The sequence below is a fragment of the Podarcis cretensis genome, assembly GCF_951804945.1.
Source record: "Podarcis cretensis genome assembly, chromosome: 8".
Lineage (NCBI taxonomy): Eukaryota > Metazoa > Chordata > Lepidosauria > Squamata > Lacertidae > Podarcis > Podarcis cretensis.
Window position 1 is genome coordinate 92,772,974 of NC_137177.1, and position 22,918 is coordinate 92,795,891.

The following is a 22,918-nucleotide window of genomic DNA, read 5'->3' on the forward strand; positions in this document are numbered from 1 at the left end:
AATCTTAATAAATATTTATAAAAAATAAAAAATAAATTTGATTCTCGGTCTTCTCCCCTGCTATATAAATTTCGAAAGAGTTTTTTTGCCAATCTTTAAACATTGAAGATCCTCTGATCACTGGAATATTCTGGAATAAGAATAACATTTTTGGAAGTATATTCATTTTTATTGCCGCCATCCTTCCCGACCACAAAAGTTTTACTCTATTCCATGTGTCTAAATCTTTTTTATTATCTTTGAGTAACCTATTCGGAAGGAATCCTGCTTGATCTTTATGTATTAAATTTGTTAGACCTTTTTTAAGTCTACTTGCCATCACCTCTGCAAAGATTTTGTAATTGTTATTTAATAATGATATGGGCCTATAATTTTTTATGTCTAATTTGTCAGTATCAGGTTTAGGTATCGTAATGTGGGCTTCCTTCCATGTCTCTGGTATCTTTCCTCCTCTTAAGATGTTATTCATAATATCACAAAGCACTGGCGTTAGTTGGTTTTCTAGTACTTTATAGTATTTAGCTGACAATCCATCTGGTCCTGGGGCTTTTCCTGGTTTCATCTTCTTTATCGCATCTTGGATCTCTTCTATCTTTATGGGTCTATTTAATTGCTTTCTTTCTTCCTCTGTTATAGTATTCCCACTATAGTCTTCTAGGTATTTTTCTCTTTTAATTATCTCTTCATCTTCTTTTTTATATAATTTTTCATAAAATTTGAGGAAGTTTTTTTATTTCTTTTGGGTCTTCTATCAATTTTTCTTCTGTTTTTAACTTATTTATCACATTTTGTTTTTGCCTTCTTCGTAATTGCCAAGCTAATAGTTTTCCTGTTTTGTTAGCTGATTCAAAGTATTTTTGTTTCATTGACTTAATTTTCCATTCAACTTCTTGACTTGTTAGCATTGAGTACTGTGTAATATTTTTATTACTTGTGTGTTTTGTTCATCTTTTGGATTTACTATTAATTTTTTCTCACATTCTCTTAACTGAATGAGGATTTCCTCTTTCTTTTGTTCTCTTACTTTCCTCTTATAGCTGTTTTGTTGAATAAGAAAACCTCTTAGAACCGCCTTACTGGCATCCCAGACTGCATCTATACTTGTTTCTTTATTAAGATTCAAACTGAAATAGTCTTTTAAGGTAACTTTGGCCTTTTCAATAACCTCTTCATTATCCAATAAATATTCATTCATTCTCCACCTGAACCCACCTTGTGATACACCTTTTATTTCTAAAACTATCGAATTGTGGTCGGAAAGAGTTCTAGGTTGGATTTCACATTTCGAGGTTCTTAATGTTAATTCTCTTGAGACCCAGATTTGATCGATTCTGCCCCAACTCTTATGTGGTTCTGAAAAAAAGGTGAATTGTTTCTCTATTGGATGTTTATGTCTCCAGATGTATATTAGATCTAAATTTTCTTCCAGATTGTTAAAGGATCTTGGCAGTTTCCCTTGGTTACGTTTTTTCTTTCCTGACTGTCTGTCTATTTCTGGTGCCAGCACTCCATTAAAGTCTCCCAGTAATATTGTCTTGTTACACTCTAGTTCTGACAGTATTTGTTCCAACTTCTTAAAAAATTCCATTTTATTCAAGTTTGGGGCATAGATGTTTATCACATTAAGTTTTTCACCCTGGAAGTTAATTTGTACCCCCAAAATTCTTCCTTCATCGTCTTTACAGATTAATTTGGGTTCCCAATTTTCTTTGGCATATATCACTACCCCTCTTTTTTTCTTTGCGATAGAGTTAATAAACTCAACCCCCAATTTTTTGTTTATCAGAATATGTTTATGCTTTTTAGTCACATGTGTCTCCTGTATACAGATTAAATCAAAATTCTTTCTTTTGAAAACATTCTCAATTTTATGCCTTTTGTTTTTTTCATTTAAACCGTTCACATTCCATGACAGAATTTTCAGATTCATTGTTATGTCTACTTTCCAATCTACAACAAACTAATAGTTTAAATTCGAGTGGTTTTGTTTTCTGTATCCTCTTCCTCCTCTTCTTCTTCTCCTCCCACTACTCCTTCTTCCTCTTCCTCTTCTTCTACTTCTTCTTCTTTTCTTTTAGTTTCTTGTTCTTTTTCTTTCTCTCTCCTTCTTCTCTCCTCTAAGTCTCCATTTCTTCCTCCGTATCTCTCCTCTACTTTTCCAAGATCTTTCTCATATCTCCGCAGAAATTTCTTCACTTCTTGGGTCTCTGTAATCCTGAATCTTTTATCTTTACAAAAAAAGGATATTCCTTCTGGGAACTCCCATCTGTGTTTTATGCCGTTTCTTTTCAGAACGCTTACTAACTGTTTATAGCCTTCTCTTTTGTGTAGGAGTCTGGTTGGTATTTCTTTAAAAATGATGATTGGTCTACCTTCAATTACTAATTTTTTTTGATAACTTGTTTTTAATATTACATTTTTCATCTCTATCGAATTAAATATTACCAAACAATCTCCTGGAACTTTTTTTGATTTTACTTGTTGAGACTTCACTTTTATTCTAAAAGCATTTTCAATCGTATAGGCAACCTCTTCTTCTTTCAATTCCAACCATTTCGCTAATTCTTTAATCATTTTTTCTTTAATATTCTCGTTTGCTGCTTCTCCTACACCTCTAAACTTTAGGTTTAGCTGTTTCTGTTTCATTTCAATCATTGCTAAATTGTCCAAAACTTGATCTTGAGTTTTATTCAATTCTCCTATTTCATCTTTTATATTTTCTGTCTCCTTCCTTTGTTCTTTCATTTCTTTCTGTATTCTTTTGTTTGTTTCTTCCATAGTCTTTGATCGAACTGCTAAATCTTTAATCTTACTAGAGAGTTCTCCTACTACTCCCTCTATTTTCTTATCTATCGACTCATGCATCTCTCCTAGCTTTTTCTTCATATGTATTTCACTCTGCTTGAATTCCTCCTTTATTTTTAACCATAAAATATCTAGGTCCTTAATTTCTTCTTGTCTGGATGCTTTCCTATCTGATGGTGTTCCTCCTATCTTTTTTCCATTTTTCCCATACATTTTCTCCCTTTCCACTCTTTTTTTTAAAATTTCAACTCTTGTGATATTTATTCTCTCCCCAAAAGGGCGCACAATCTTGACCAATTTTGATCAATTATCAATCAGTATATTTAATAGCGCTTAAGTTCTCCCTTTCTTGTGCAGTCTAATTCCAGATTTCTCACCAAATAAAGTCAATACACATATGGAATATTTTTGTAACAAATGTAACAGATCAAATTATTCCCAATCTCTATAAGTTTTTCCAGAAATACTAAAATGTTCTTCATTCAAATTTAACTTGAGGGATTTCCAAATCCAAAACCAAATCCCCAGATATCAGTTAATTTCCCAATTCAAAATCTCAATTAATAAACTTACAGTCAATAAACTCAAAATTAAATTAAAGTCCGAAATTGGTTTACAATTAGCTCAAATTAGTTCAAGTTAATACAATAATAACCTTGTGAAAAAATTGTTAATTATGTAAAAATAATGGCCTTATAAAAAAAGCCGTAAATGAAATAATAACCTTACAAGAAAGCCTTTATGTGAGAAAACCATCAGAGAGATCATAAGTTTAACATAAATCCAACTTTTGTTATGAATAGGAGTTCCCTGTTCTTTTTTTCTTTTCCTTCTGTCCGATCTTCAGCCACTTGGTTAACTTAATCCAACTTAAATATTTCGTCGGGATAAGGTGACAGGTATTTAGAAATCTAAGTTACTTCTATGTCCAAAAAAAGCACTAAGGCCGTCAATGAAAACAAAACAAAACAATAAACAGTCTCTAATACACAGTCAGATAAATTCTAAACAGCTAATCCTCCAGCGTCCACCGCGAACCAAAAAAAAGAAAAAAAAGGGTCCCAGTTTTTATTTATTTATTTTAAACTCTATGGTCTTCAGCCACTTGCTGGCTTAATCCATAATTGGGTTGGGTTGAGAGAAGATCCAGAGATCCCAGATTAAATCCAGTTCATCAAATGGAGGGGAATATATACCCCAGTAATCATAAGTACAAACCTCTATAACTCAGTCCATGTATGATTCCAAAAAGCTCCAAAAATATCTAAATCCAGAATATACAAAATTAGATCCAATCAGTTGAATAGGAAGAATTAAATGTCCAAATATATGTGTATCCCTGTAAGCTCAACTCATATGGGATTCCAAACAACTCCAAAAAGAAAGAAGAGAAGAAGAAATTTATAATCCAAAGTCTTCTGAAGGGAGAAGTTGAGGTCTGACGTTAGGGTTTAAAAAACCCCCTAAATTTAAGTTCTTACTTATTCCGTTGCCTAAGTTGTAATATAAGAGGTTCAGGATTTAAATAGAGGATGGTGAGGAGAGATTGTAATTTAATGCTTGCTCTAAAGCCTTTATGTTATTATTTCGTCTTTTCTCTTCTCCCCTCCTTCTCCCTTGTATTCCAATTTAAAGTTTAAGCCTTCAAAGTATTTCTCTCTTTATAACCACTCTATTCAGTTCTTTCTATTATTTTTTCATACTCTCCCCAAAAAGAAAACAAAGTCTCTAAAGGTCTTTTCCGTTACTTTTGTTTTATTTAGTTTCCTTTGCCTCGCTTAGAAGTTGCTGAGGACTTTCACTTTTCTGTTCCTACAGTGGGTGAGCGATCACTTCCTTTCTTTGCTCTAGCGATTTTGTATCCTGCGCCATTTTCACTCTGAAAATCGGGTCGGGCTCCTTTCTTAAATCCTTCTGCATCCAGAGCTCACTTAGTGTATTATCCAATTTTTTTAGCCAAAATATACTCCTTAAACACTAAGGGTTCTGTTCTTAAAGTTACGGAGGTTTGTCGCTTTTCCAATGGGAGCTAGAGGCATCGCTACACGGGGTCAGCGGTGCTTACCGTTCGCGTTTCTCAGTCCCGTCGCTCTTGAGTCCCTTAAAAAAAACCCCCGAAAAAACGCCGGAACCACTCCAACGCTGCTGGATAGCTTATCCCTCAAGGGTTGTCCCCCTTGAGATTTTGGGGGTCGCAGTGCTTCTCCGCGCTCCCTGCTGCTTGCGATCCAAATTGGAAGTCAAAAGTATTGTGAATTTTGAGCAGACTCTTGGAGAGGATTACCTATATCAAGAACCAGTTTTTCTGAGAACAAATTTCTGGTGCTTATTGAATTGGAGAACTGACATTCCTTTTCTTTGACTTTAAATTGCCCTCTCGAATGTTTGGGAAACGTACCAGGAAAATCTGTTCAGGGAAGTGATATGGAGCTGTGACTAAGAGCTTGTTGTTCTTCACTCCATGTATACATTTACAGTTTCATTTGTAACTGCACTGGTATTGCAAAATCCCTTACATCAGTTTTGTGGCAAAATAAATTTGGCAGCAGTGTCTTTGTCTTATTCACAAGCAAGAGAGCCCCCTACCAAGGTCCGTTTTTTCACCTGTTTGGCTAATGATTTATATACCTACTAGTGAAGATGCAGCCAACTTTATGAATGTGATTGTCCTTAAACTTCATCAAAATGACAACATACATCTATCTCTGTGATTTGGGGAAAGAATGAGAAAGTTGATAGGTCCAGCAAAGCAAGGCCAAAGCAGTCATGATAAACTGCAGTTATTTGGTTCTTGAAAGACTAACAAAATGATGCTTAGCTTCAATTCAGCACTCACAGTAGTTGTTTGAGCAAAAGGATTTCAATGAAAATAGATGTGTAGTTGTTTCGAAATTTCTTTTTAATGGGCAGATTCCTAGCACAGTAATTTGTGCTCTAGAGTTTTCTTTCTAGTGTTGTGTAATCATGTTTAGGTGGCATACTCAGTGAGCATCTACTTATGAAGCCCTGTCACATTTGACGAGCATTGGTTAATAGTGTGGTGATATATATGGTTGGGCCCCTTCATGGATCACTGCCTTGCCGTGGCGAAGGGGCTTGAAGAACTCAGAGAAGCTATGAACTATGCCGAGCAGGGCACCCAAGATGAACAGGTCATAGTGGAGAGTTTTGACCAAACGTGATCCACCTGGAGGAGGAACCGGCAAGCCACTCCAGTATCCCTGCCAAGAAAACTCCATGGACAAAGACAACAGGCATATAAAAGTTATGACGCTGGAAGATGAGCCCCTCAGGTCGGAAGGCGTCCAACATGCTACTGGGGAAGAGCGGAGGGCAAGTACAAGTAGATCCAGAGCTGATGAAGCGGCTGGGCCAAAGCCGAAAGGACGCTCAGTTGCGGATATGCCTGGAAGCGAAAGGAAAGTCCATTGCTGTAAAGAAAAATATTGCATAGGAACCTGGAATGTAAGAACCATGAACATGGGTAAGTTGGAGGTGGTCAAAAATGAGATGGCAAGAATAAATATTGACATCCTGGGCATCAGTGAACTAAAATGGACGGGAATGGGTGAATTCAGTTCGGATGACCATCATATCTACTACTGTGGGCAAGAAACCCGTAAAAGAAATGGAGTGGCCCTCATAGTCAACAAAAGAGTGGCAAAAGCTGTACTGGGATGCAATCTCAAAAATGATAGAATGATCTCGATACGAATCCAAGGCAGACCTTTTAACATCACAGTAATCCAAGTTTATGCACCAACTACTGGTGCTGAAGAAACTGAAATTGACCAGTTCTATGAAGACTTACAACACCTTATAGAAGTGACACCAAAGAAGGATGTTCTTCTCATTATAGGGGATTGGAATGCTAAAGTAGGGAGTCAAGAGATAAAAGGAACAACTGGCAAGTTTGGCCTTGGAGATCAAAACGAAGCAGGGCAAAGGCTAATAGAGTTCTGTCAAGAGAACAAGCTGGTCATCACAAACACGCTTTTCCAACAACACAAGAGACGACTCTACACATGGACATCACCAGATGGGCAGCATCGAAATCAGATTGATTATATTCTCTGCAGCCAAAGATGGAGAAGCTCTATACAGTCAGCAAAAACAAGACCTGGAGCTGACTGTGGCTCAGATCATCAGCTTCTTATAGCAAAATTCAAGCTTAAACTGAAGAAAGTAGGAAAAACCACTGGGCCGGTAAGATAAAATCTAAGTCAAATCCCTTATGAATACACAGTGGAAGTGAGGAACAGGTTTAAGGATTTAGATTTGGTGGACAGAGTGCTTGAAGAACTATGGATGGAGGCTCGTAACATTATACGGGAGGCAGCAACGAAAACCATCCCAATGAAAAGGAAATGCAAGAAAGCAAAGTGGCTGTCCAATGAGGCCTTACAAATAGCGGGGGAGAGAAGGCAAGCAAAATGCAAGGGAGATCGTGAAACATACAGGAAATTGAATGCAGATTTCCAAAGAATAGCAAGGAGAGACAAGAAGACCTTCTTAAACAAGCAATGCAAAGAAATAGAGGAAAGCAATAGAATGGGAAGAACCAGAGATCTGTTCAAGAAAATTGGAGATATGAAAGGAACATTTCGTACAAAGATTTCCATAATAAAGGACAAAAGTGGAAAGGACCTAACAGAAGCAGAAGACATCAAGAAGAGGTGGCAAGAATACACAGAGGAATTATACCAGAAAGAAACGGATGTCTCATATACCCCAGGTAGTGTGGTTGCTGACCTTGAGCCAGACATCCTGGAGAGTGAAGTCAAATGGGCCGTAGAAAGCACTGTAAATAACAAGGCCAGTGGAAGTGATGGTATTCCAGCTGAACTGTTTAAAATTTTAAAAGATGATGCTGTTAAGGTGCTACACTCAATATGCCAGCAAGTTTGGAAAACTCAGCAGTGGCCAGAAGATTGGAGAAGATCAGTCTACATCCCAATCCCAAAGAAGGGCAGTGCCAAAGAATGCTCCAACTATCGCACAATTGCACTAATTTCTCACGCTAGCAAGGTTATGCTTAAAATTCTACAAGGAAGGCTCAAGCAGTATGTGGACCGAGAACTCCCAGAAGTGCAAGCTGGATTTAGAAGAGGCAGAGGAACCAGAGACCAAATTGCAAACATGCACTGGATTATGGAGAAAGCTAGAGAGTTTCAGAAAGACATTTACTTCTGCTTCATTGACTATGCAAAAACCTTTGACTGTGTCGACCATGGCAAACTATGGCAAGTTCTTAAAGAAATGGGAGTGCCTGATCACCTCATCTGTCTCCTGAGAAATCTCTATGTGGGACAAGAAGCTACAGTTAGAACTGGACATGGAACAACTGACTGGTTCAAAATTGGGAAAGGAGTACGACAAGGCTGCATTTTGTCTCCCTGCTTATTTAACTTATATGCAGAATTCATCATGCGAAAGGCTGGGCTGGATGAATCCCTAGCCGGAATTAAGATTGCCGGAAGAAATATCAACAACCTCAGATATGCAGATGACACAACCTTGATGGCAGAAAGTGAGGAGGAATTAAAGAACCTTTTATTGAGGGTGAAAGAGGAGAGTGCAAAATATGGTCTGAAGCTCAACATCAAAAAAACGAAGATCATGGCTACTGGTTCCATCACCTCCTGGCAAATAGAAGGGGAAGAAATAGAGGCAGTGAGAGATTTTACTTTCTTGGGCTCCATGATCACTGCAGATGGTGACAGCAGCCACGAAATTAAAAGACGCCTGCTTCTTGGGAGAAGGGCAATGACAGGCCTAGACAGCATCTTGAGAAGTAGAGACATCACCTTGCCAACAAAGGTCCGTATAGTTAAAGCTATGGTTTTCCCAGTAGTGATGTATGGAAGTGAGAGCTGGACCATAAAGAAGGCTGATCGCCGAAGAATTGATGCTTTTGAATTATGGTGCTGGAGGAGACTCTTGAGAGTCCCATGGACTGCAAGAAGATCAAACCTCTCCATTCTGAAGGAAATCAGCCCTGAGTGCTCATTGGAAGGACAGATTGTGAAGCTGAGGCTCCAGTACTTTGGCCACCTCATGAGAAGAGAAGACTCCCTGGAGAAGACCCTGATGTTGGGAAAGATGGAGGGCACAAGGAGAAGGGGGCGACAGAGGACGAGATGGTTGGATAGTGTTTTCGAGGTTACCAGCATGAGTCTGACCAAGCTGCGGGGGGCAGTGGAGGACAGGAGTGCCTGGCGTTCTCTGGTCCATGGGGTCACGAAGAGTCGGACACGACTAAACGACTAAACAACAACAACAAATATATGGTTGGGAGGCAAAATCTGAGAGCTCTTGATAGTACAGAGCAGATGCAACAGTCCCATGGAAGGAAGGTTTCTATTGCTCTCAGCAGTGCAGACTGAGGAGAAAAATACTCATGGCAGCCAGCAGAACACAAGATGGGAATAAGACGGTAGGCAGCTGCAGTTCTGAGAGAAATTAGGGATGATGTTTTGTTTCATTTTATATTTTTATCTCACTACAGATGAATTTTGCCTTCCAAAGTAGGCTCACATCAACCAAGGTTAAGGGGTGATATGATAGCCATGTTCAAATATATAAAAGGATGTCACATAGAGGAGGGAGAAAGGTTGTTTTCTGCTGCTCCAGAGAAGCGGACACGGAGCAATGGCTCCAAACTACAAGAAAAAAGATTCCACCTAAACATTAGGAAGAACTTCCTGACAGTAAGAGCTGTTTGACAGTGGAATTTGCTGCCAAGGAGTGTGGTGGAGTCTCCTTCTTTGGAGGTCTTTAAGCAGAGGCTTGACAACCATATGTCAGGAGTGCTCTGATGGTGTTTCCTGCTTGGCAGGGGGTTGGACTCGATGGCCCTTGTGGTCTCTTCCAACTCTATGATTCTATGATTCAAACAATGAAACACAGATCCTGCACTCAGACCTACAGGCCAAACACTATGGAAAGGGGGAGAACAATCAGTTTAACAACCCAGAATAAACAAACATTTATATCCAGCTGATGAAGCCATTCTTCCCTTGCTGGTGGTTTTGGTGTGGTAGAAGTGGTGAAACTGATGGCAGGGGCCAAAGAGTTATCCCTTCCCTTTGTTGTATTCTCAGGGCAACTGTGATTATGTATATGAGTGTCTATCAAGATTATATGAGTGTCTATCAAGATTATATGATGGGAATGTACGTGCTTTTGTTCTTTACTACAGCTCATCAAAGTTTTTATGGTTTGGAAGGCATCCAGGCATAGGCATAGGCATAGTCCCAGGTGTTTGGGACTACAATTCCCATCATCCCTGACCACTGGTCCTGTTAGCTAGGGATGATGGGAATTGTAGTCCCAAACATCTGGAGGGCCGGAGTTGATTTCTTAAGAGAAGAAAAACCATTTCTTAAGAGCAGAGAAGAGCTTATTAGGGACTAAACATTGTCACTGACATGCTTGCTTGTACATGCTCAAAAGTTGTCTATGCAACTAAAAAGGCTAGATGGCTCTTTTGAAAAGAAATCTAGGATTCTTGGTCACATTCACATTGGTGAAAGTAAAAAAAGATAAAGCTATAGTGGGAGAGAAGAAAGAAAGAGGGTATTGGAAAGACAAATGAACCATCAGTTGGTGCGAAAATAAGCAATGCATTTAATCTATGGAGGTGGGAACTTTTTTACTATTGAATTTTCTCTGACTATGTTGGGGTGACTGAGAACTTTCATTCCCCATAGTCAATTAGTATTCAAGGCCTGCATTGTACATATATAAATAATGTTAGTACTAATCACATTTGCTTCCCATTTCTCTCCAAGGAGCTCCAGGTGGAATGCATTAAGTGATACATTTTTTTCTCTGACAAACCCTTTGCAGTAGAATCATAGAATCATCACATCATAGAATTGTAGAGGTGGAAGGTACCCCAAGGGTCATCTAGTCCAACCCCCTGCAATGTAAGAATCTCAACTACAGTATCCATGACAGATGGCCATACAACCCCTGCTTAAAAGCCTCTCATGAGAAATGAGAGTTCACAACCTCCCGAGGGAGACCAATTCCACTGTAGAACAGCTCTTACTATCAGAAAATTTCTCCTGCTGTTTAGTTGGAATCTCCTTTCTTGTTACTTGAAGCCACTAGTTTTGATTTCTACCCTCCAGAGCAGGAGAAAACAAGCTTGTTCCTTCCTCCATGTAACAGCCCTTGAGATATTTGAAGATGGCTATCATATCTCCTAGAGCAGTGTTTCCCAACCTTGGGCCTCCAGCTGTTTTTGAACTACAACTCCCATCATCCCAGACTAGCAAGACCAGTGGCAAGGGATGATGGGAATTGTAGTCCAAAAACAGCTGGAGGCCCAAGGTTGGGAAACACTGTCCTAGAGGGACGCAGGTGGCGCTGTGGGTTAAAGCCTCAGCGCCTAGGGCTTGCCGATCGAAAGGTCGGCGGTTCGAATCCCTGCGGCGGGGTGCGCTCCCGCTGCTCGGTCCCAGCGCCTGCCAACCTAGCAGTTCGAAAGCACCTCCAGGTGCAAGTAGATAAATAGGGACCGCTTACCAGTGGGAAGGTAAACGGCGTTTCCGTGTGCGGCTCTGGCTCGCCAGAGCAGCGATGTCACGCTGGCCACGTGACCCGGAAGTGTCTCCGGACAGCGCTGGCCCCCGGCCTCTTAAGTGAGATGGGCGCACAACCCCAGAGTCTGTCAAGACTGGCCCGTACGGGCAGGGGTACCTTTACCTTTACCTTTATCATATCTCCTCAGCCTTCTCTTTTCCAGGCTAAACCTACCCAGCTCCTTCAAGTGTTCCTCGTAAGTCTTGGTTTCCAGACCTTGATTGTCTTGGTCACCCTCCTCTGCATTTGTTCCAGCTTGTCAACACCCTCTTAAATTGTATTGCCCAGAATTGGACACGGTAATCCAGGTGTAGTATGACCAAGGCAGAAGAGAGTGGTACAGTGGTACCTTGGGTAATAGAGGTTTCAGGTTACAGAGGCTTGAGGTTACAGACTCCGCTAACCCAGAAATAGTACCTCGGGTTAAGAAATTTGCTTCAGGATGAGAATAGAATTTGTGCTACGGCGGCAGCAGGAGGCCCCATTAGCTAAAGTGGTACCTCAGGTTATGAACAGTTTCAGGTTAAGAACGGAACTCCAGAACAAATTAACTGTGGAACTGCTATTACCTTTTCCACATGAAAAAGAAAAACACAAGAAGAGCCTTGCTGGATCAGGCCATCTAGTCTAGCATCCTGTTCTCACAGTGGCCAAGTGGATGTGTGTCAGAGGCACACAAATGGGACATGAGTAGATACTCTCTTACTCTGATACTAAAAATCAAATATAATTGTCACCACTAGTAGCCATTGATAGCCTTACCTTCATGAATTTGTCTAATCCCTTTTAAAAGCTGTCCAAGTCAGTAACCATCGCCATGCCTTGTGCCTACAGATTCCCATAGTTGTGAAGAAGTACTTCCTTTTGTATGTCCTGAATCTTCCAATATTCACCTTCTTTTGATGACCCCACAGGCTTCTAGTATTATGAGAGAGGGGGAAGAGCTTTTCTCTGTCCACTTTCTCCACTGTGTGATAATCTTATACATTTCTGTAATTTACCCCTTTTCACTTCTCTTTTCTCTAAACTAAAAAAACTCCAAATGTTGTAAATCTGCCTCATGAGGAGGTTGTTGTTGTTCCAGCCTCTTTATTATTTTGGATATCGTCTTCTGCACTTTTTTAAGTTCTACAGTATCTTCTTTGGGGATCATTGATCAGAACTGTGGACCATAGAGTTATATAACAGCATTAAGATTTGGGTGGTTTTATTCTCACTCCTTTTCCTAATGATCCCTAAAATGGAATTTGCCGTTTTCTCAGCTGCTGCACACTGGGTTGATACTTTCACTACAACTCCAGGATCTCATTCTTGGCCAGCCATCACCAATTCAGAACCCATTGCTGTGTATGTTAGGATTCTTTGTCCCCATGTGCATAACTTTGCACTTCCTGACATTTAACTGCATTTGCTTTTTTTAGCTCCTATTCATCCAGTTTGGAGAGCTCCTTTGGGAGTTCTTGTTTCTAGAACCCTGATCAATTTGTTGCCACCTCCAGGTTTGACTTTCTCACTTTCCAGCCCAACTCCAGCTTGTCCCAATACAGATCCAAGATCCACTTACTATATATTTCTCCAATGTGGGAGCTGCCCACTTTTTCCTACTCTCAAGTTCCTGTTTGTTGGTTTGTTTTGTCACTAAGGCCTAGGACTTTATGCCTTCTCTCCATTCTTTGCCCCGGTTCCTCCGACTAGCTCAGGCACAGGGCTCTGCCTGTCTGCCGTGAATACTGTTGAAAGGATTCGTTCATTTCCCCATCAGTCTCCTTTTCCTCCCTTAGCACACATTTGACCAAATGTCATCCAAATGTCCAATATCATCCCTAAGCATTTTTCTTGCTTCTAATTTGTTAAATAATGTTTTATTACTAGGCATAATATTTTTAGTGATGAACTCCTTGAAATTCTTTTTTGTATTTTTTGTTGTCAGCTTTCCTTTATTTTGCCAATGTTTTGTTGCTTTTTGTTGTCATCTCATCTATTTTGTGAAAAACACATTCTTGCCTCTATGTTATTGACTTTGCTTGTTAGCCGCACATCCTGTAGACCTTTGTGGCACCTTTCCTGATCTGTGGTATATATTATATAATTTAACATTCATTATGCTTTTGAATAACCTCATGGCAGTCTGGAGAAATTTAACTTTGCCCTTTCTATTTCCTTTCTGCCAATCCCCTCAGTTTTCTCCTTTGAAGTTCTGTGTGACTGTTTGACTTCCTTGGCAGTTGCCCACTTGCCTATAAGTTGAATTTGATAGCATTGTAGTCACTGTTTTCCAGTCTGTACCACAACACTTACATCAGGTCCTGAGTACCACTTAAGATTGTCTCCGTGACCAATACAGGCCCAGCACCTGCAGTCTGCTCTCATTGCAATCACTTGGAACTGGCTTCCTTTGTATATATATCTTCACTGCAGTGCTCTGTGAATTTTTGAGGTAGGGACAGGGACTAGGAGTGGTATTCAATTAAGTTTTACTCAGAGCAGACCCATTGAAATTAATGACCATGATTAAGTTAGACCCATTAGTTTCTCTCTGAATAAAGCGTAGTTGTCTAACACCCTAGGACAGTGTTTGAAATTAGCCAGGTGCCAGTTGCATTTTGCACCTGGCTATCGACCACTTGCAACCAAGTGAAGATGCCTGGGCACCAGGATGGCACCTGACATCACCACCATTTGGAGGTGCATTTCTGATCATCCATGGGTCTTGACTCTTTCCACTCACTCATACCACATCCTGTAAAATTCTATCAGTTATATTTTATATTTTATCTGCATAATCAGAATGAATTTCTGGAACCAATATGCTTTTTCTGTGTGCAGCCTGAGCAGTAGCAGTAAACAACATTATAGTTAATAGTTATAGTTATTAGTTGTAGCTTGTCTTCACTTACCCCACCCCACTGTCCTTCTCATGGTGGTGAAGAATATTCTTACATTATTATGTCACCATTAAGAAAGAGAGGTCTGACCAAGCTGCGGGGGGCAGTGGAGGACAGGAGTGCCTGGCGTTCTCTGGTCCATGGGGTCACGAAGAGTCGGACACGACTAAACGACTAAACAACAACAAACAACAACAAGAAAGAGAGGTTGGAATAGGCCAATGTACTGTGTAGTTGGGCATGTTCCTGAATCAAGTGACTTTTAAGTTCTCAAAGTTAACCTGACTCAAGGTAGTCGTCTGAGTTAGCCAGATGTTTAACTGAGAATCAATCACAGTCAATCCATCATTTGAAAAACAAGACTTCTGAGCTATTTTACCCCAAAATGGCAACTAAACATTCTGTTTTGGTGACTGTAACCTTGGTTTAAGGAGCCATTTGGCTCCTTGCTTATATATCTGATTTTCTAACACTGCCCTAGGAAATGAATTGCTTATGTCTCAATACATTTGACCTGAGTTAGCTATCTCTGCTCTAATGTCTTCATTCAGTATATGTTTTGCAAATATGATATAATTAATGAAAATCTCTATTATTCGTCTCCTTCCCCCACAGCCAGTTGCTGAACCAATCCCAATCTGCAGCTTCTGCCTTGGTACAAAAGAACAAAACCGAGAAAAGAAACCTGAAGAGCTCATTTCTTGTGCTGATTGCGGCAATAGTGGTAGGTGGCTGCCTGTATTTTGGGCAATGAGATCTATTGAATTGGTGACCTGCAAATGCATTCATTGTGCACATTTAACAAGCTAACTTAAAAAAAATAACAACACCTTTTTAACCCAGCTGGAGAATTGCTTCAAGACTGCTTGTCATGGGCAATATCCACTGTAGTTATACTTCTCCTTATGCTTGGCTATGCTGCTAGGGATTAGCTTTATGTTTTCTGAGGTAATGCTTGGAGCAGTGCAGAAACTTGCAAAACTTAATATGACCAGAGTTCATGTTGGGGCTGAAAAGTTGTTTGTGGTAAAGTATTTCTTGCTCTAGAGTTATGCTGCTGAAAGAGAAGTAAAAGAGAAGTTGCTTGGAAAGAAGGTTCATTGTAGGCTGGGAAGACTCTTTGTCACACAGATACCACCAACAGCTCTATTAAAAAATGAATGCAATGTGCAGGGAATACAATTTGTAAAAATGTCCCCTGCAGATGTGCCCTTTAGCCTGATGCAGCTTTGTTTTTAGCTGCTTGCCTGGTGAGCGTAGGTGGAATTTCACTCAGACAACTGAGTGAGCTACTACAAGAGAAACAGAATGCTTAGGCTGTCCTCTGGCAACCCACCGCATTTATATATTGCGCATGAAAGTTGGTGCTTTGCCTCCTCTCTACCCATTGCAGAAACGAAGTGGGCTTCTGCATGGAGTGCTCTTCACATCTCCTGACAGCCCACATGGTTCCTATGCTGGTCAAGGAGAAATGGAAGCCCCCCTTCCCATCCAGCATAGAAACTATGTGGCTTACTAGCATAGGCATAGAGCATTTCACGCATCCTCTGGATGCATAGGAGGTAAAGCTCCCTGCCTACCATAGAAACCAAGAGGTTGGAAATGGAGTCAAGAAGGGCTCTACCCTTTCACCATTAGCCCACCATGTTAATGTGTTAGACCAGAGCTTTTCAAACTGTGTGTCGCAGCACATGTCTGTCGGCTGCAGTGTGTAGGTATGTTGCGTGAACGCTGGAAAGGGGTTAGTTTAACCTCCGGTTTGCTAGTAAAACTGAATTACTGTGTCATGAAATGATGCATGTCAAAAAAGTGTGTCACCAACATTAAAAGTTTGGAAAGCTCTGTGCTAGACTCACAGCCAATGAATCTTTTTTGCATTTAACAGAAACATGGTGAGCTGATGACAGTCTGTGTCTCTGTTATTGAACCAGGTTTCTTTAATTGTATGCTGGATACACAGGAAGGAACTTTTCCTTTTGTATGTCCAGCACTGAAGTGCAGGAGACTCACTAAGAAAGCAGAGACCTATCTGTGCCTTGGCTGCCACCTACTATGTTGGATGAACTGGACAGGGTTCTGCCTCCTGCGTGTCCAACATAGAAACCCAGTAAGCTCCACTTTTGAATATAAAGGTGTGTTGGCAGGCTGGGGGGGCAGGGCTAATCTACAAAGCTCACCTCATGAACGGCTTCTTTGGCATTATTTGGGCACATCATAATTTCTGCAAGTACTTAAGTACATATTGGAATCATCTTCGGTTAGAACCATTCATGCAATTCCTTAAGGGTTTTGTTTCCTCTTTCCTCTGAATATTGAGTGTTTGGGCAAGAAACCAACTTCCCTTCCAAAAACACATATTGTGGGTTCATCCCAGAGTGCCAAGCACACACGGAACTGCTCTGGCAGAACTGGAGTCTTTTTAAGATGTCAGATGTTAACTGCAATAGAACCTGTACCTTCTGCTCTTCCTGAGCACAGGCTGTTCCTACTTAGTTTAACTGAAATTGTTTTCACCTTGGTGTAGGTCATCCATCCTGCCTGAAGTTCTCCCCAGAGTTAACAGTTCGTGTGAAGGCCTTACGATGGCAGTGCATTGAGTGCAAAACATGCAGTTCCTGTCGAGATCAGGGCAAGAATGCTGTGAGTACCTGGACATTCACCTTCTGGACCATGTTCATATTCTAACTAATTGCATGAGATTCTGCAGTTGGCAGTGAGATTTGACCTTGCCATAGACATGTGCACAGTGCAAACGTCCAGGCTGGACTACTACAGCATGCTGTGCTGGAAAAGTATGTTGAAGTTTTAATTGCTACAAATTGTGGTGGTTCTGCAGAGAGCATTTGTCGTATCTGTTGTGTTGGTTCCCTATTTGCTTCTGAGCCCAGTTTTGGCCGTCAGCCTTCAAAGCCCTGAACAGCCTGAGATCTTAGGGGGGTCTGCCTTCTCCCCAAAGAGTCTGCTGGTGCTGCTCTGTCTCTCTCCACTTTCTGAGGTTAGGTGGGTTAGTATGCATGACAGGACCTTTATGGCCATTGCACCTAGGCTATGTTCTTGCATTTTACTAACAGGTTAAAACTTCCTATTCCAGAAGTGTTTAGTGGAGAGGTCTTGGTTATTCTTCCTACTTAAGATTTGAGTTTATTTGTTTCTACTGCAATTTTCTCTGCAAGCTATTGTTTTTAAAAATAATCTATATTGGTTGCATTTGTGCTCATTTATGCTAATTCAGATGATTTTTAAGCAGAAAAGTAGGGTACAAATATTTTAAAGGAATGTAGGAAGAAAAGTTTTGTAAATAGAATAAACAAAATATTCTTTCTGCCTCATTAATTCAGTGTTTATTCCTTTGATTGCATAACAGTTATAGGCAAATATTTATCTAGAAAATATTTAACCAACCTTTCAATAAATTATTACCATAGCGGGAAATTATAGTATTCTATCAATAGAAACAAATAAAGCAGTGAAAACAGTTTGAAACAGCACTTGCAAGTAGTAACTGCTACTCTAACTGGCTGACAATTAGCTACCATGCTGTGTTCAAGGGGCCGGTATTGGTGTACAAAGCCTTATACCAGTGGTGTCCAAACTTTTTTCAAAGTAGGGCAGATTTGATGAAATGAAGGGCCGTGGGGGCCGACCAAAGGGCCAACCAAGGTTGTTGAACTTTTTTTGGGATTGAAGTTGTTGAGCTGCTTTTAGGTTTTCAGTTGTTGAGGGTTTTTTTTACGATTTTACCCCAAGAAATAAACTGCCACAGGGGCTGGATTAAACCGACTTGCGGGCCAGATTAGGGCTCCCCCAATGGACTTTGGACATGCCTGCCCTATACAGTTTGAGACCAGGATTGCCTCTTTGCCTACATACCCATACATGTGAGCCAGAGTCGAAGCTTCATTAGACTGCTCTGCTGAGGCATGGGCAGCCACTTGCCCCTCAACAGAGCAGTTTAAAGAAGCCGCCTGCCCACACGGTCCCTCTGCAGTGTGAGGGCCACAGCGTAATTGCAGCTTCTGATTATATATTTCTTGCAGTTTCCCTTCCTCATCCTTGCACAGGCAGGAAGATACCAGTTTGCAGCTGGAATACCCCCTCTCAGCCTAGAATCATAGTGGTTATATTTGATGATAACAGAAAAGAGTGTTCTTGGTCTAAGTGCTTGAATTGCAGTAACTTGAAATTTCTGTGCTTCGCAGGATAATATGCTATTTTGTGACTCATGTGATCGTGGCTTTCACATGGAATGTTGTGACCCCCCTCTGACCAGGATGCCAAAAGGTAAGAAAGGGTTAAAAGATGCTGCAGGGGGAGAAACTCACACAAACAACCCTTTTAGCCTTCAAATTATAGATGTCTTTAACAGGCAGAACAGAATAGTAGCATAGGCTTGATTAAGAGTTCTGAGTAACTTTACAGATAGTGTTGTAGTGAATAAGAGTGTGAGCTGCGAGACATGAAGAAGACCATGGCTTGCATCTGGCCTTTTCCATGAGCTTACTAGGTTTCCTTAGGGAAACACAAGTCTGTCAGCCTCAGCTCCTCCTCCTCACCCCCACCCCTCAAAAATCTGCAGTACAGGGTCATAATACTACTACCATATGTTAAAAGTTGGCGTAGGGAACTCTATGATTCTGTGATTGCAGAGAATGTATTTGAAGTGTTTGAACACTCAAGCAGTACTATATACAGTCCCAGGGAGAGCATTGCTGTTGTGTTCCTGTCCTGCTCATGGGCTTCCCATGAGCATCTGGTTGGGCACTGTGAGAACAGGAGGCTGGACTAGATGGGCCACTTGCGTGCCCAGCAGGGCTATTCTTAGGTTATATAAATAATACGGTGTTGTTCTCTGGGACTAACAGATGTTGACATACATTATGATGACTCTGTTCACTTTACAGGCATGTGGATATGTCAGATATGTCGGCCACGTAAAAAAGGAAGAAAACTTCTACACAAGAAGGCAGCACAGATAAAGCGGCGTTATGCCAACCCAATAGGACGTCCCAAAAACCGATTAAAGAACCAAAATGCAATGTAAGTTTTTCCAAAACTTGGTGGCAGTGGGTACAGTGTGAATATGGATACCTGTGCAGTTCTGTTGTTAGAGATGTTCCATCTGCTTTCTTGGGTTAAATATTTTGGTACGTGTTCTGGAAAGATTATGAGTACTTCTGGGGGCCACTAGGTGGCGCATCGGAAGATGGCTGACAATAACATCTCTCCGACCCACACGAGGTAATTTGGAGGCTATGATGGGGGTAATTAGCCTCCTTAACCCCCCCAGGATTATGGGGGGGGGACGGCCCTTGCCTGCTGTGCCCTATACCACCCCCGAATTTGTGGGGGTGGGGGCACTAGGCACAAAGCCCTCCTGTGGGATTTTCGGCACTCCTCGACGCCGTCCCCGATTCGCGCCGCTGGTTGCAATGATCTTTAAAAGAAATAATTTGGACATGATTAATTGCACATACATCAAGGAAAAAGGGGAGTAAATACTGCTGACAGAAGAGATCTCTGATAACAAGACAACAATAAAATACGTGAAGAACGTCAAGATACGGTAATGACTGAGGGGGGAGGGGGGGAAAAACCTGCCTCTACCTTTTTATGTGATTTAACAAGAATCCCCCTCCCCTAATGAGTCAGAAATTAAGGACTTAAGCTGTGGATTTAAGGCTGTGTGGAGATAAACTTTCGATCCAAAGCAATGTTTCAAGATGAAGCTGGAAAGCTAAGAGTTTTGGAGTGACGCAGTCAGGAAAAAATGCCGTTCGCCATTTTGTGAGGCATTGTGGGAGCTCTTGGGTCTGGGAGGAGAAAGAGAGAAATAGAGTTGTTTACATATCGTGAATCAACTCCTCGGTGGGACTTAAGAGCGACAAATGCCAAAATTTACAATGGATAAAGTGATGTTATCTACGAAGGAGATATATGGAAACCATCTGGACTTAGTGAAGGAACGGGAAATCCACACAGGATTATTACACTTGCTATCGGCTTAAGGAGACTAACAGAAGAGATCGTAAAGGAAAAAGAGAAACTATACGAACAAAATATGATGTGGCAACACCAAGATAAGACTGGATCCACACAGGATTATTACACTTGCTATCGGCTTAAGGAGACTAACAGAAGAGATCGTAAAGGAAAAAGAGAAACTATACGAACAAGATATGATGTGGCAACACCAAGATAAGACTGGATAGAATTATGAACTTTGTTTGGACTGATTGGGACTGATTTGGACATTAACGCAGTAATAAGAAGATGATCTGAATTCCCCTTTGGATCTTGAAGTATGGGTTCCCCCAACAAAATTTTAAAATTTGGCTTTGTAATTCGGAATTTATATGATGTGATTTAATTTGATGTGATTGGCCAGTTAATAAAAATTATTTAAAAAAAAAAAAAAGATTATGAGTACTTCTGTCCAAATTTTTAATGCTTCTTGTTTCTGAATGTGACACAAGGCATATCTTTTACTTTGTTGGATTCATTAATTTCCCAGCTTCCTAAAACTCAGCATTTGTTTTGGTTTTCACATTTTTTTTATTTGTAGAAGAAGTCTGTTTACACCTTTCAGTGTAGGCAGTTAGGCCTCAGTAAAAAAACTTCCGGTGCTGATTTCAAGCAGCCCAAGCTTCTACTTAGGAGGTAGATCTCTATGCTAGATAACAACAATGGCCATTCTTAGCTTGCATTCCCACTGAATCTAAAGTAAGCGATGAGCTTCCCTCCTTCAATAAAATAAGTTTGAGCATCCACTTTGCTCTGTTAGCTTGAGGCAATATATAACTATGTTTCTTGCACTACAAACCCTTCTAGCCTCTCAAGTTAGACTGGCAGAATGTTCTGCTGCCATTAGTGGAGTACTCTGTCTCACTTGCTTTTCAAGATTTTTCCACGCCCATGAAATCTGGAGGGTGCTTGGATTGTTGCTTTACAGAACACAGGACATGATCCATGTCACTGCTGCTTTTGAATATTTAGATGGCTTCCAATTTTGCTCTAGAGTTCCATGTCAGAAAGGTGTGGGAGGGAAACTATCTGAAGGGTCAAACAAGCCTTGCCATTAGGATCATTATACACTGCTTTTAAACACTTGAGTTCTCGTGGCGTTTTTTTGGTGGTGGTGGGGATTAAGTACATAATTCCTATACATTTAATTTTTATTCAGAATACCAGATTCCTGAGAAATTTGGGAAGGCTCCAGTTCTGTGTACAGTTAACCATACAGTAAGCTTCATTGAACAGAGTTGGATTTGCTTCTGAGTAAACTTCCATTAAATTGCACTGCAGGTATCTTTATTGCCCAAGGAAGAATTTGAAATTATCAGCTGGCTAATACCCTGCATAGCTTCTCTTTCTGGCAGGGGGTTGGACTCGATGGCCCTTGTGGTCTCTTCCAACTCTATGATTCTATGATTCTAAGTCTCTATTACCCACTTTACTATTTGTTTAGATCAAAAGCCCCCTTCAGCAAAGTTCAGACGGGACCTGGTCGAGGTCGTAAGCGCAAGACTCCCCTATCCAGCCAGTCAACTTGTTCGTCAGAAGGGGGCTATTTGGAGCAAATCGACGGCCTGGAATTCTGCAGAGATGCAAGCACCACCTTGAAATTCAACAAGAAAACCAAAGGGCTCATTGATGGCCTTACCAAATTCTTCACCCCATCCCCAGATGGGCGTAAAGCTCGAGGAGAAGTGGTGGATTACTCTCAGCAGTATAGGATCAGGAGAAAAGACAATAGGAAATCAAGCACTTCAGACTGGCCTACAGGTAGCTAATTGTAGAGGGTATTATCTCTCCTTACTTTTTGGACTTCTAATTTTCAATTTGAGAACAGATTCTGAAGAAACTTCAACACTTTGTTTTTTTTACATTATCATAAATGTTGTTGGGGCACAATACATTCTGCTGAAGGTTCTTGGGTGGAAGGTTCTTGGGAGGAAGGTTCATGGGTGGAAGCAGTATATATATATATATATATAACCACGTACAATTAAAGGGTCATCTTCAAATACACCACAGAACCTTGGCAAAGTGTATATGCTAAAATCATCATAATATATCTTTTCATTTGTGGACAACAGTCCAAGCAGTGGAGGTTAGTGTGTATTATTTTGTGTTTGTTAAGATTGTAAGAATATTTATTTATTTTATTAGACTTACATTGCACCTTTCCTCCAAGGAGCTCAAGGTGGCATATATAGTACTCCTCCCCATTTTCCTGGCACAACAGCCATGTGAGGTTGGTTTAGACTGAGAGCACATTTCCACAGTCCAGGGGACTATGCCTTCTCCCAAAGCCAAGGCAAACTTAAAAGAAGATTCCACCTAAACATTAGGAAGAACTTCCTGACAGTAAGAGCTGTTCGACAGTGGAATTTGCTGCCAAGGAGTGTGGTGGAGTCTCCTTCTTTGGAGGTCTTTAAGCAGAGGCTTGACAACCATATGTCAGGAGTGCTCTGATGGTGTTTCCTGCTTGGCAGGGAGTTGGACTCGATGGCCCTTGTGGTCTCTTCCAACTCTATGATTCTATGATTCTGTGATTCTATTCTAAGTATTGATGGGTGAAATGGTTATACCACTGGAAGAACTGAAGCTGCCAGGTGGTGGGGTGGAAGGGTCTA

At 40.8% G+C, this 22,918-nt stretch overlaps 1 protein-coding gene across 1 annotated transcript in view; it reads left to right on the forward strand.

Moving 5' to 3' along the window:
• Window positions 1-22,918, forward strand: part of KAT6A (lysine acetyltransferase 6A) — a 91,318-nt gene that overhangs the window by 26,756 nt on the left and 41,644 nt on the right. The window contains exons 3-7 of the mRNA XM_079988978.1: window positions 14,898-15,006; window positions 16,807-16,922; window positions 18,482-18,563; window positions 19,184-19,319; window positions 21,748-22,064. Coding sequence (XP_079845104.1) covers window positions 14,898-15,006; window positions 16,807-16,922; window positions 18,482-18,563; window positions 19,184-19,319; window positions 21,748-22,064 — 760 coding nt within the window. The remainder of the gene's footprint in view (window positions 1-14,897; window positions 15,007-16,806; window positions 16,923-18,481; window positions 18,564-19,183; window positions 19,320-21,747; window positions 22,065-22,918) is intronic.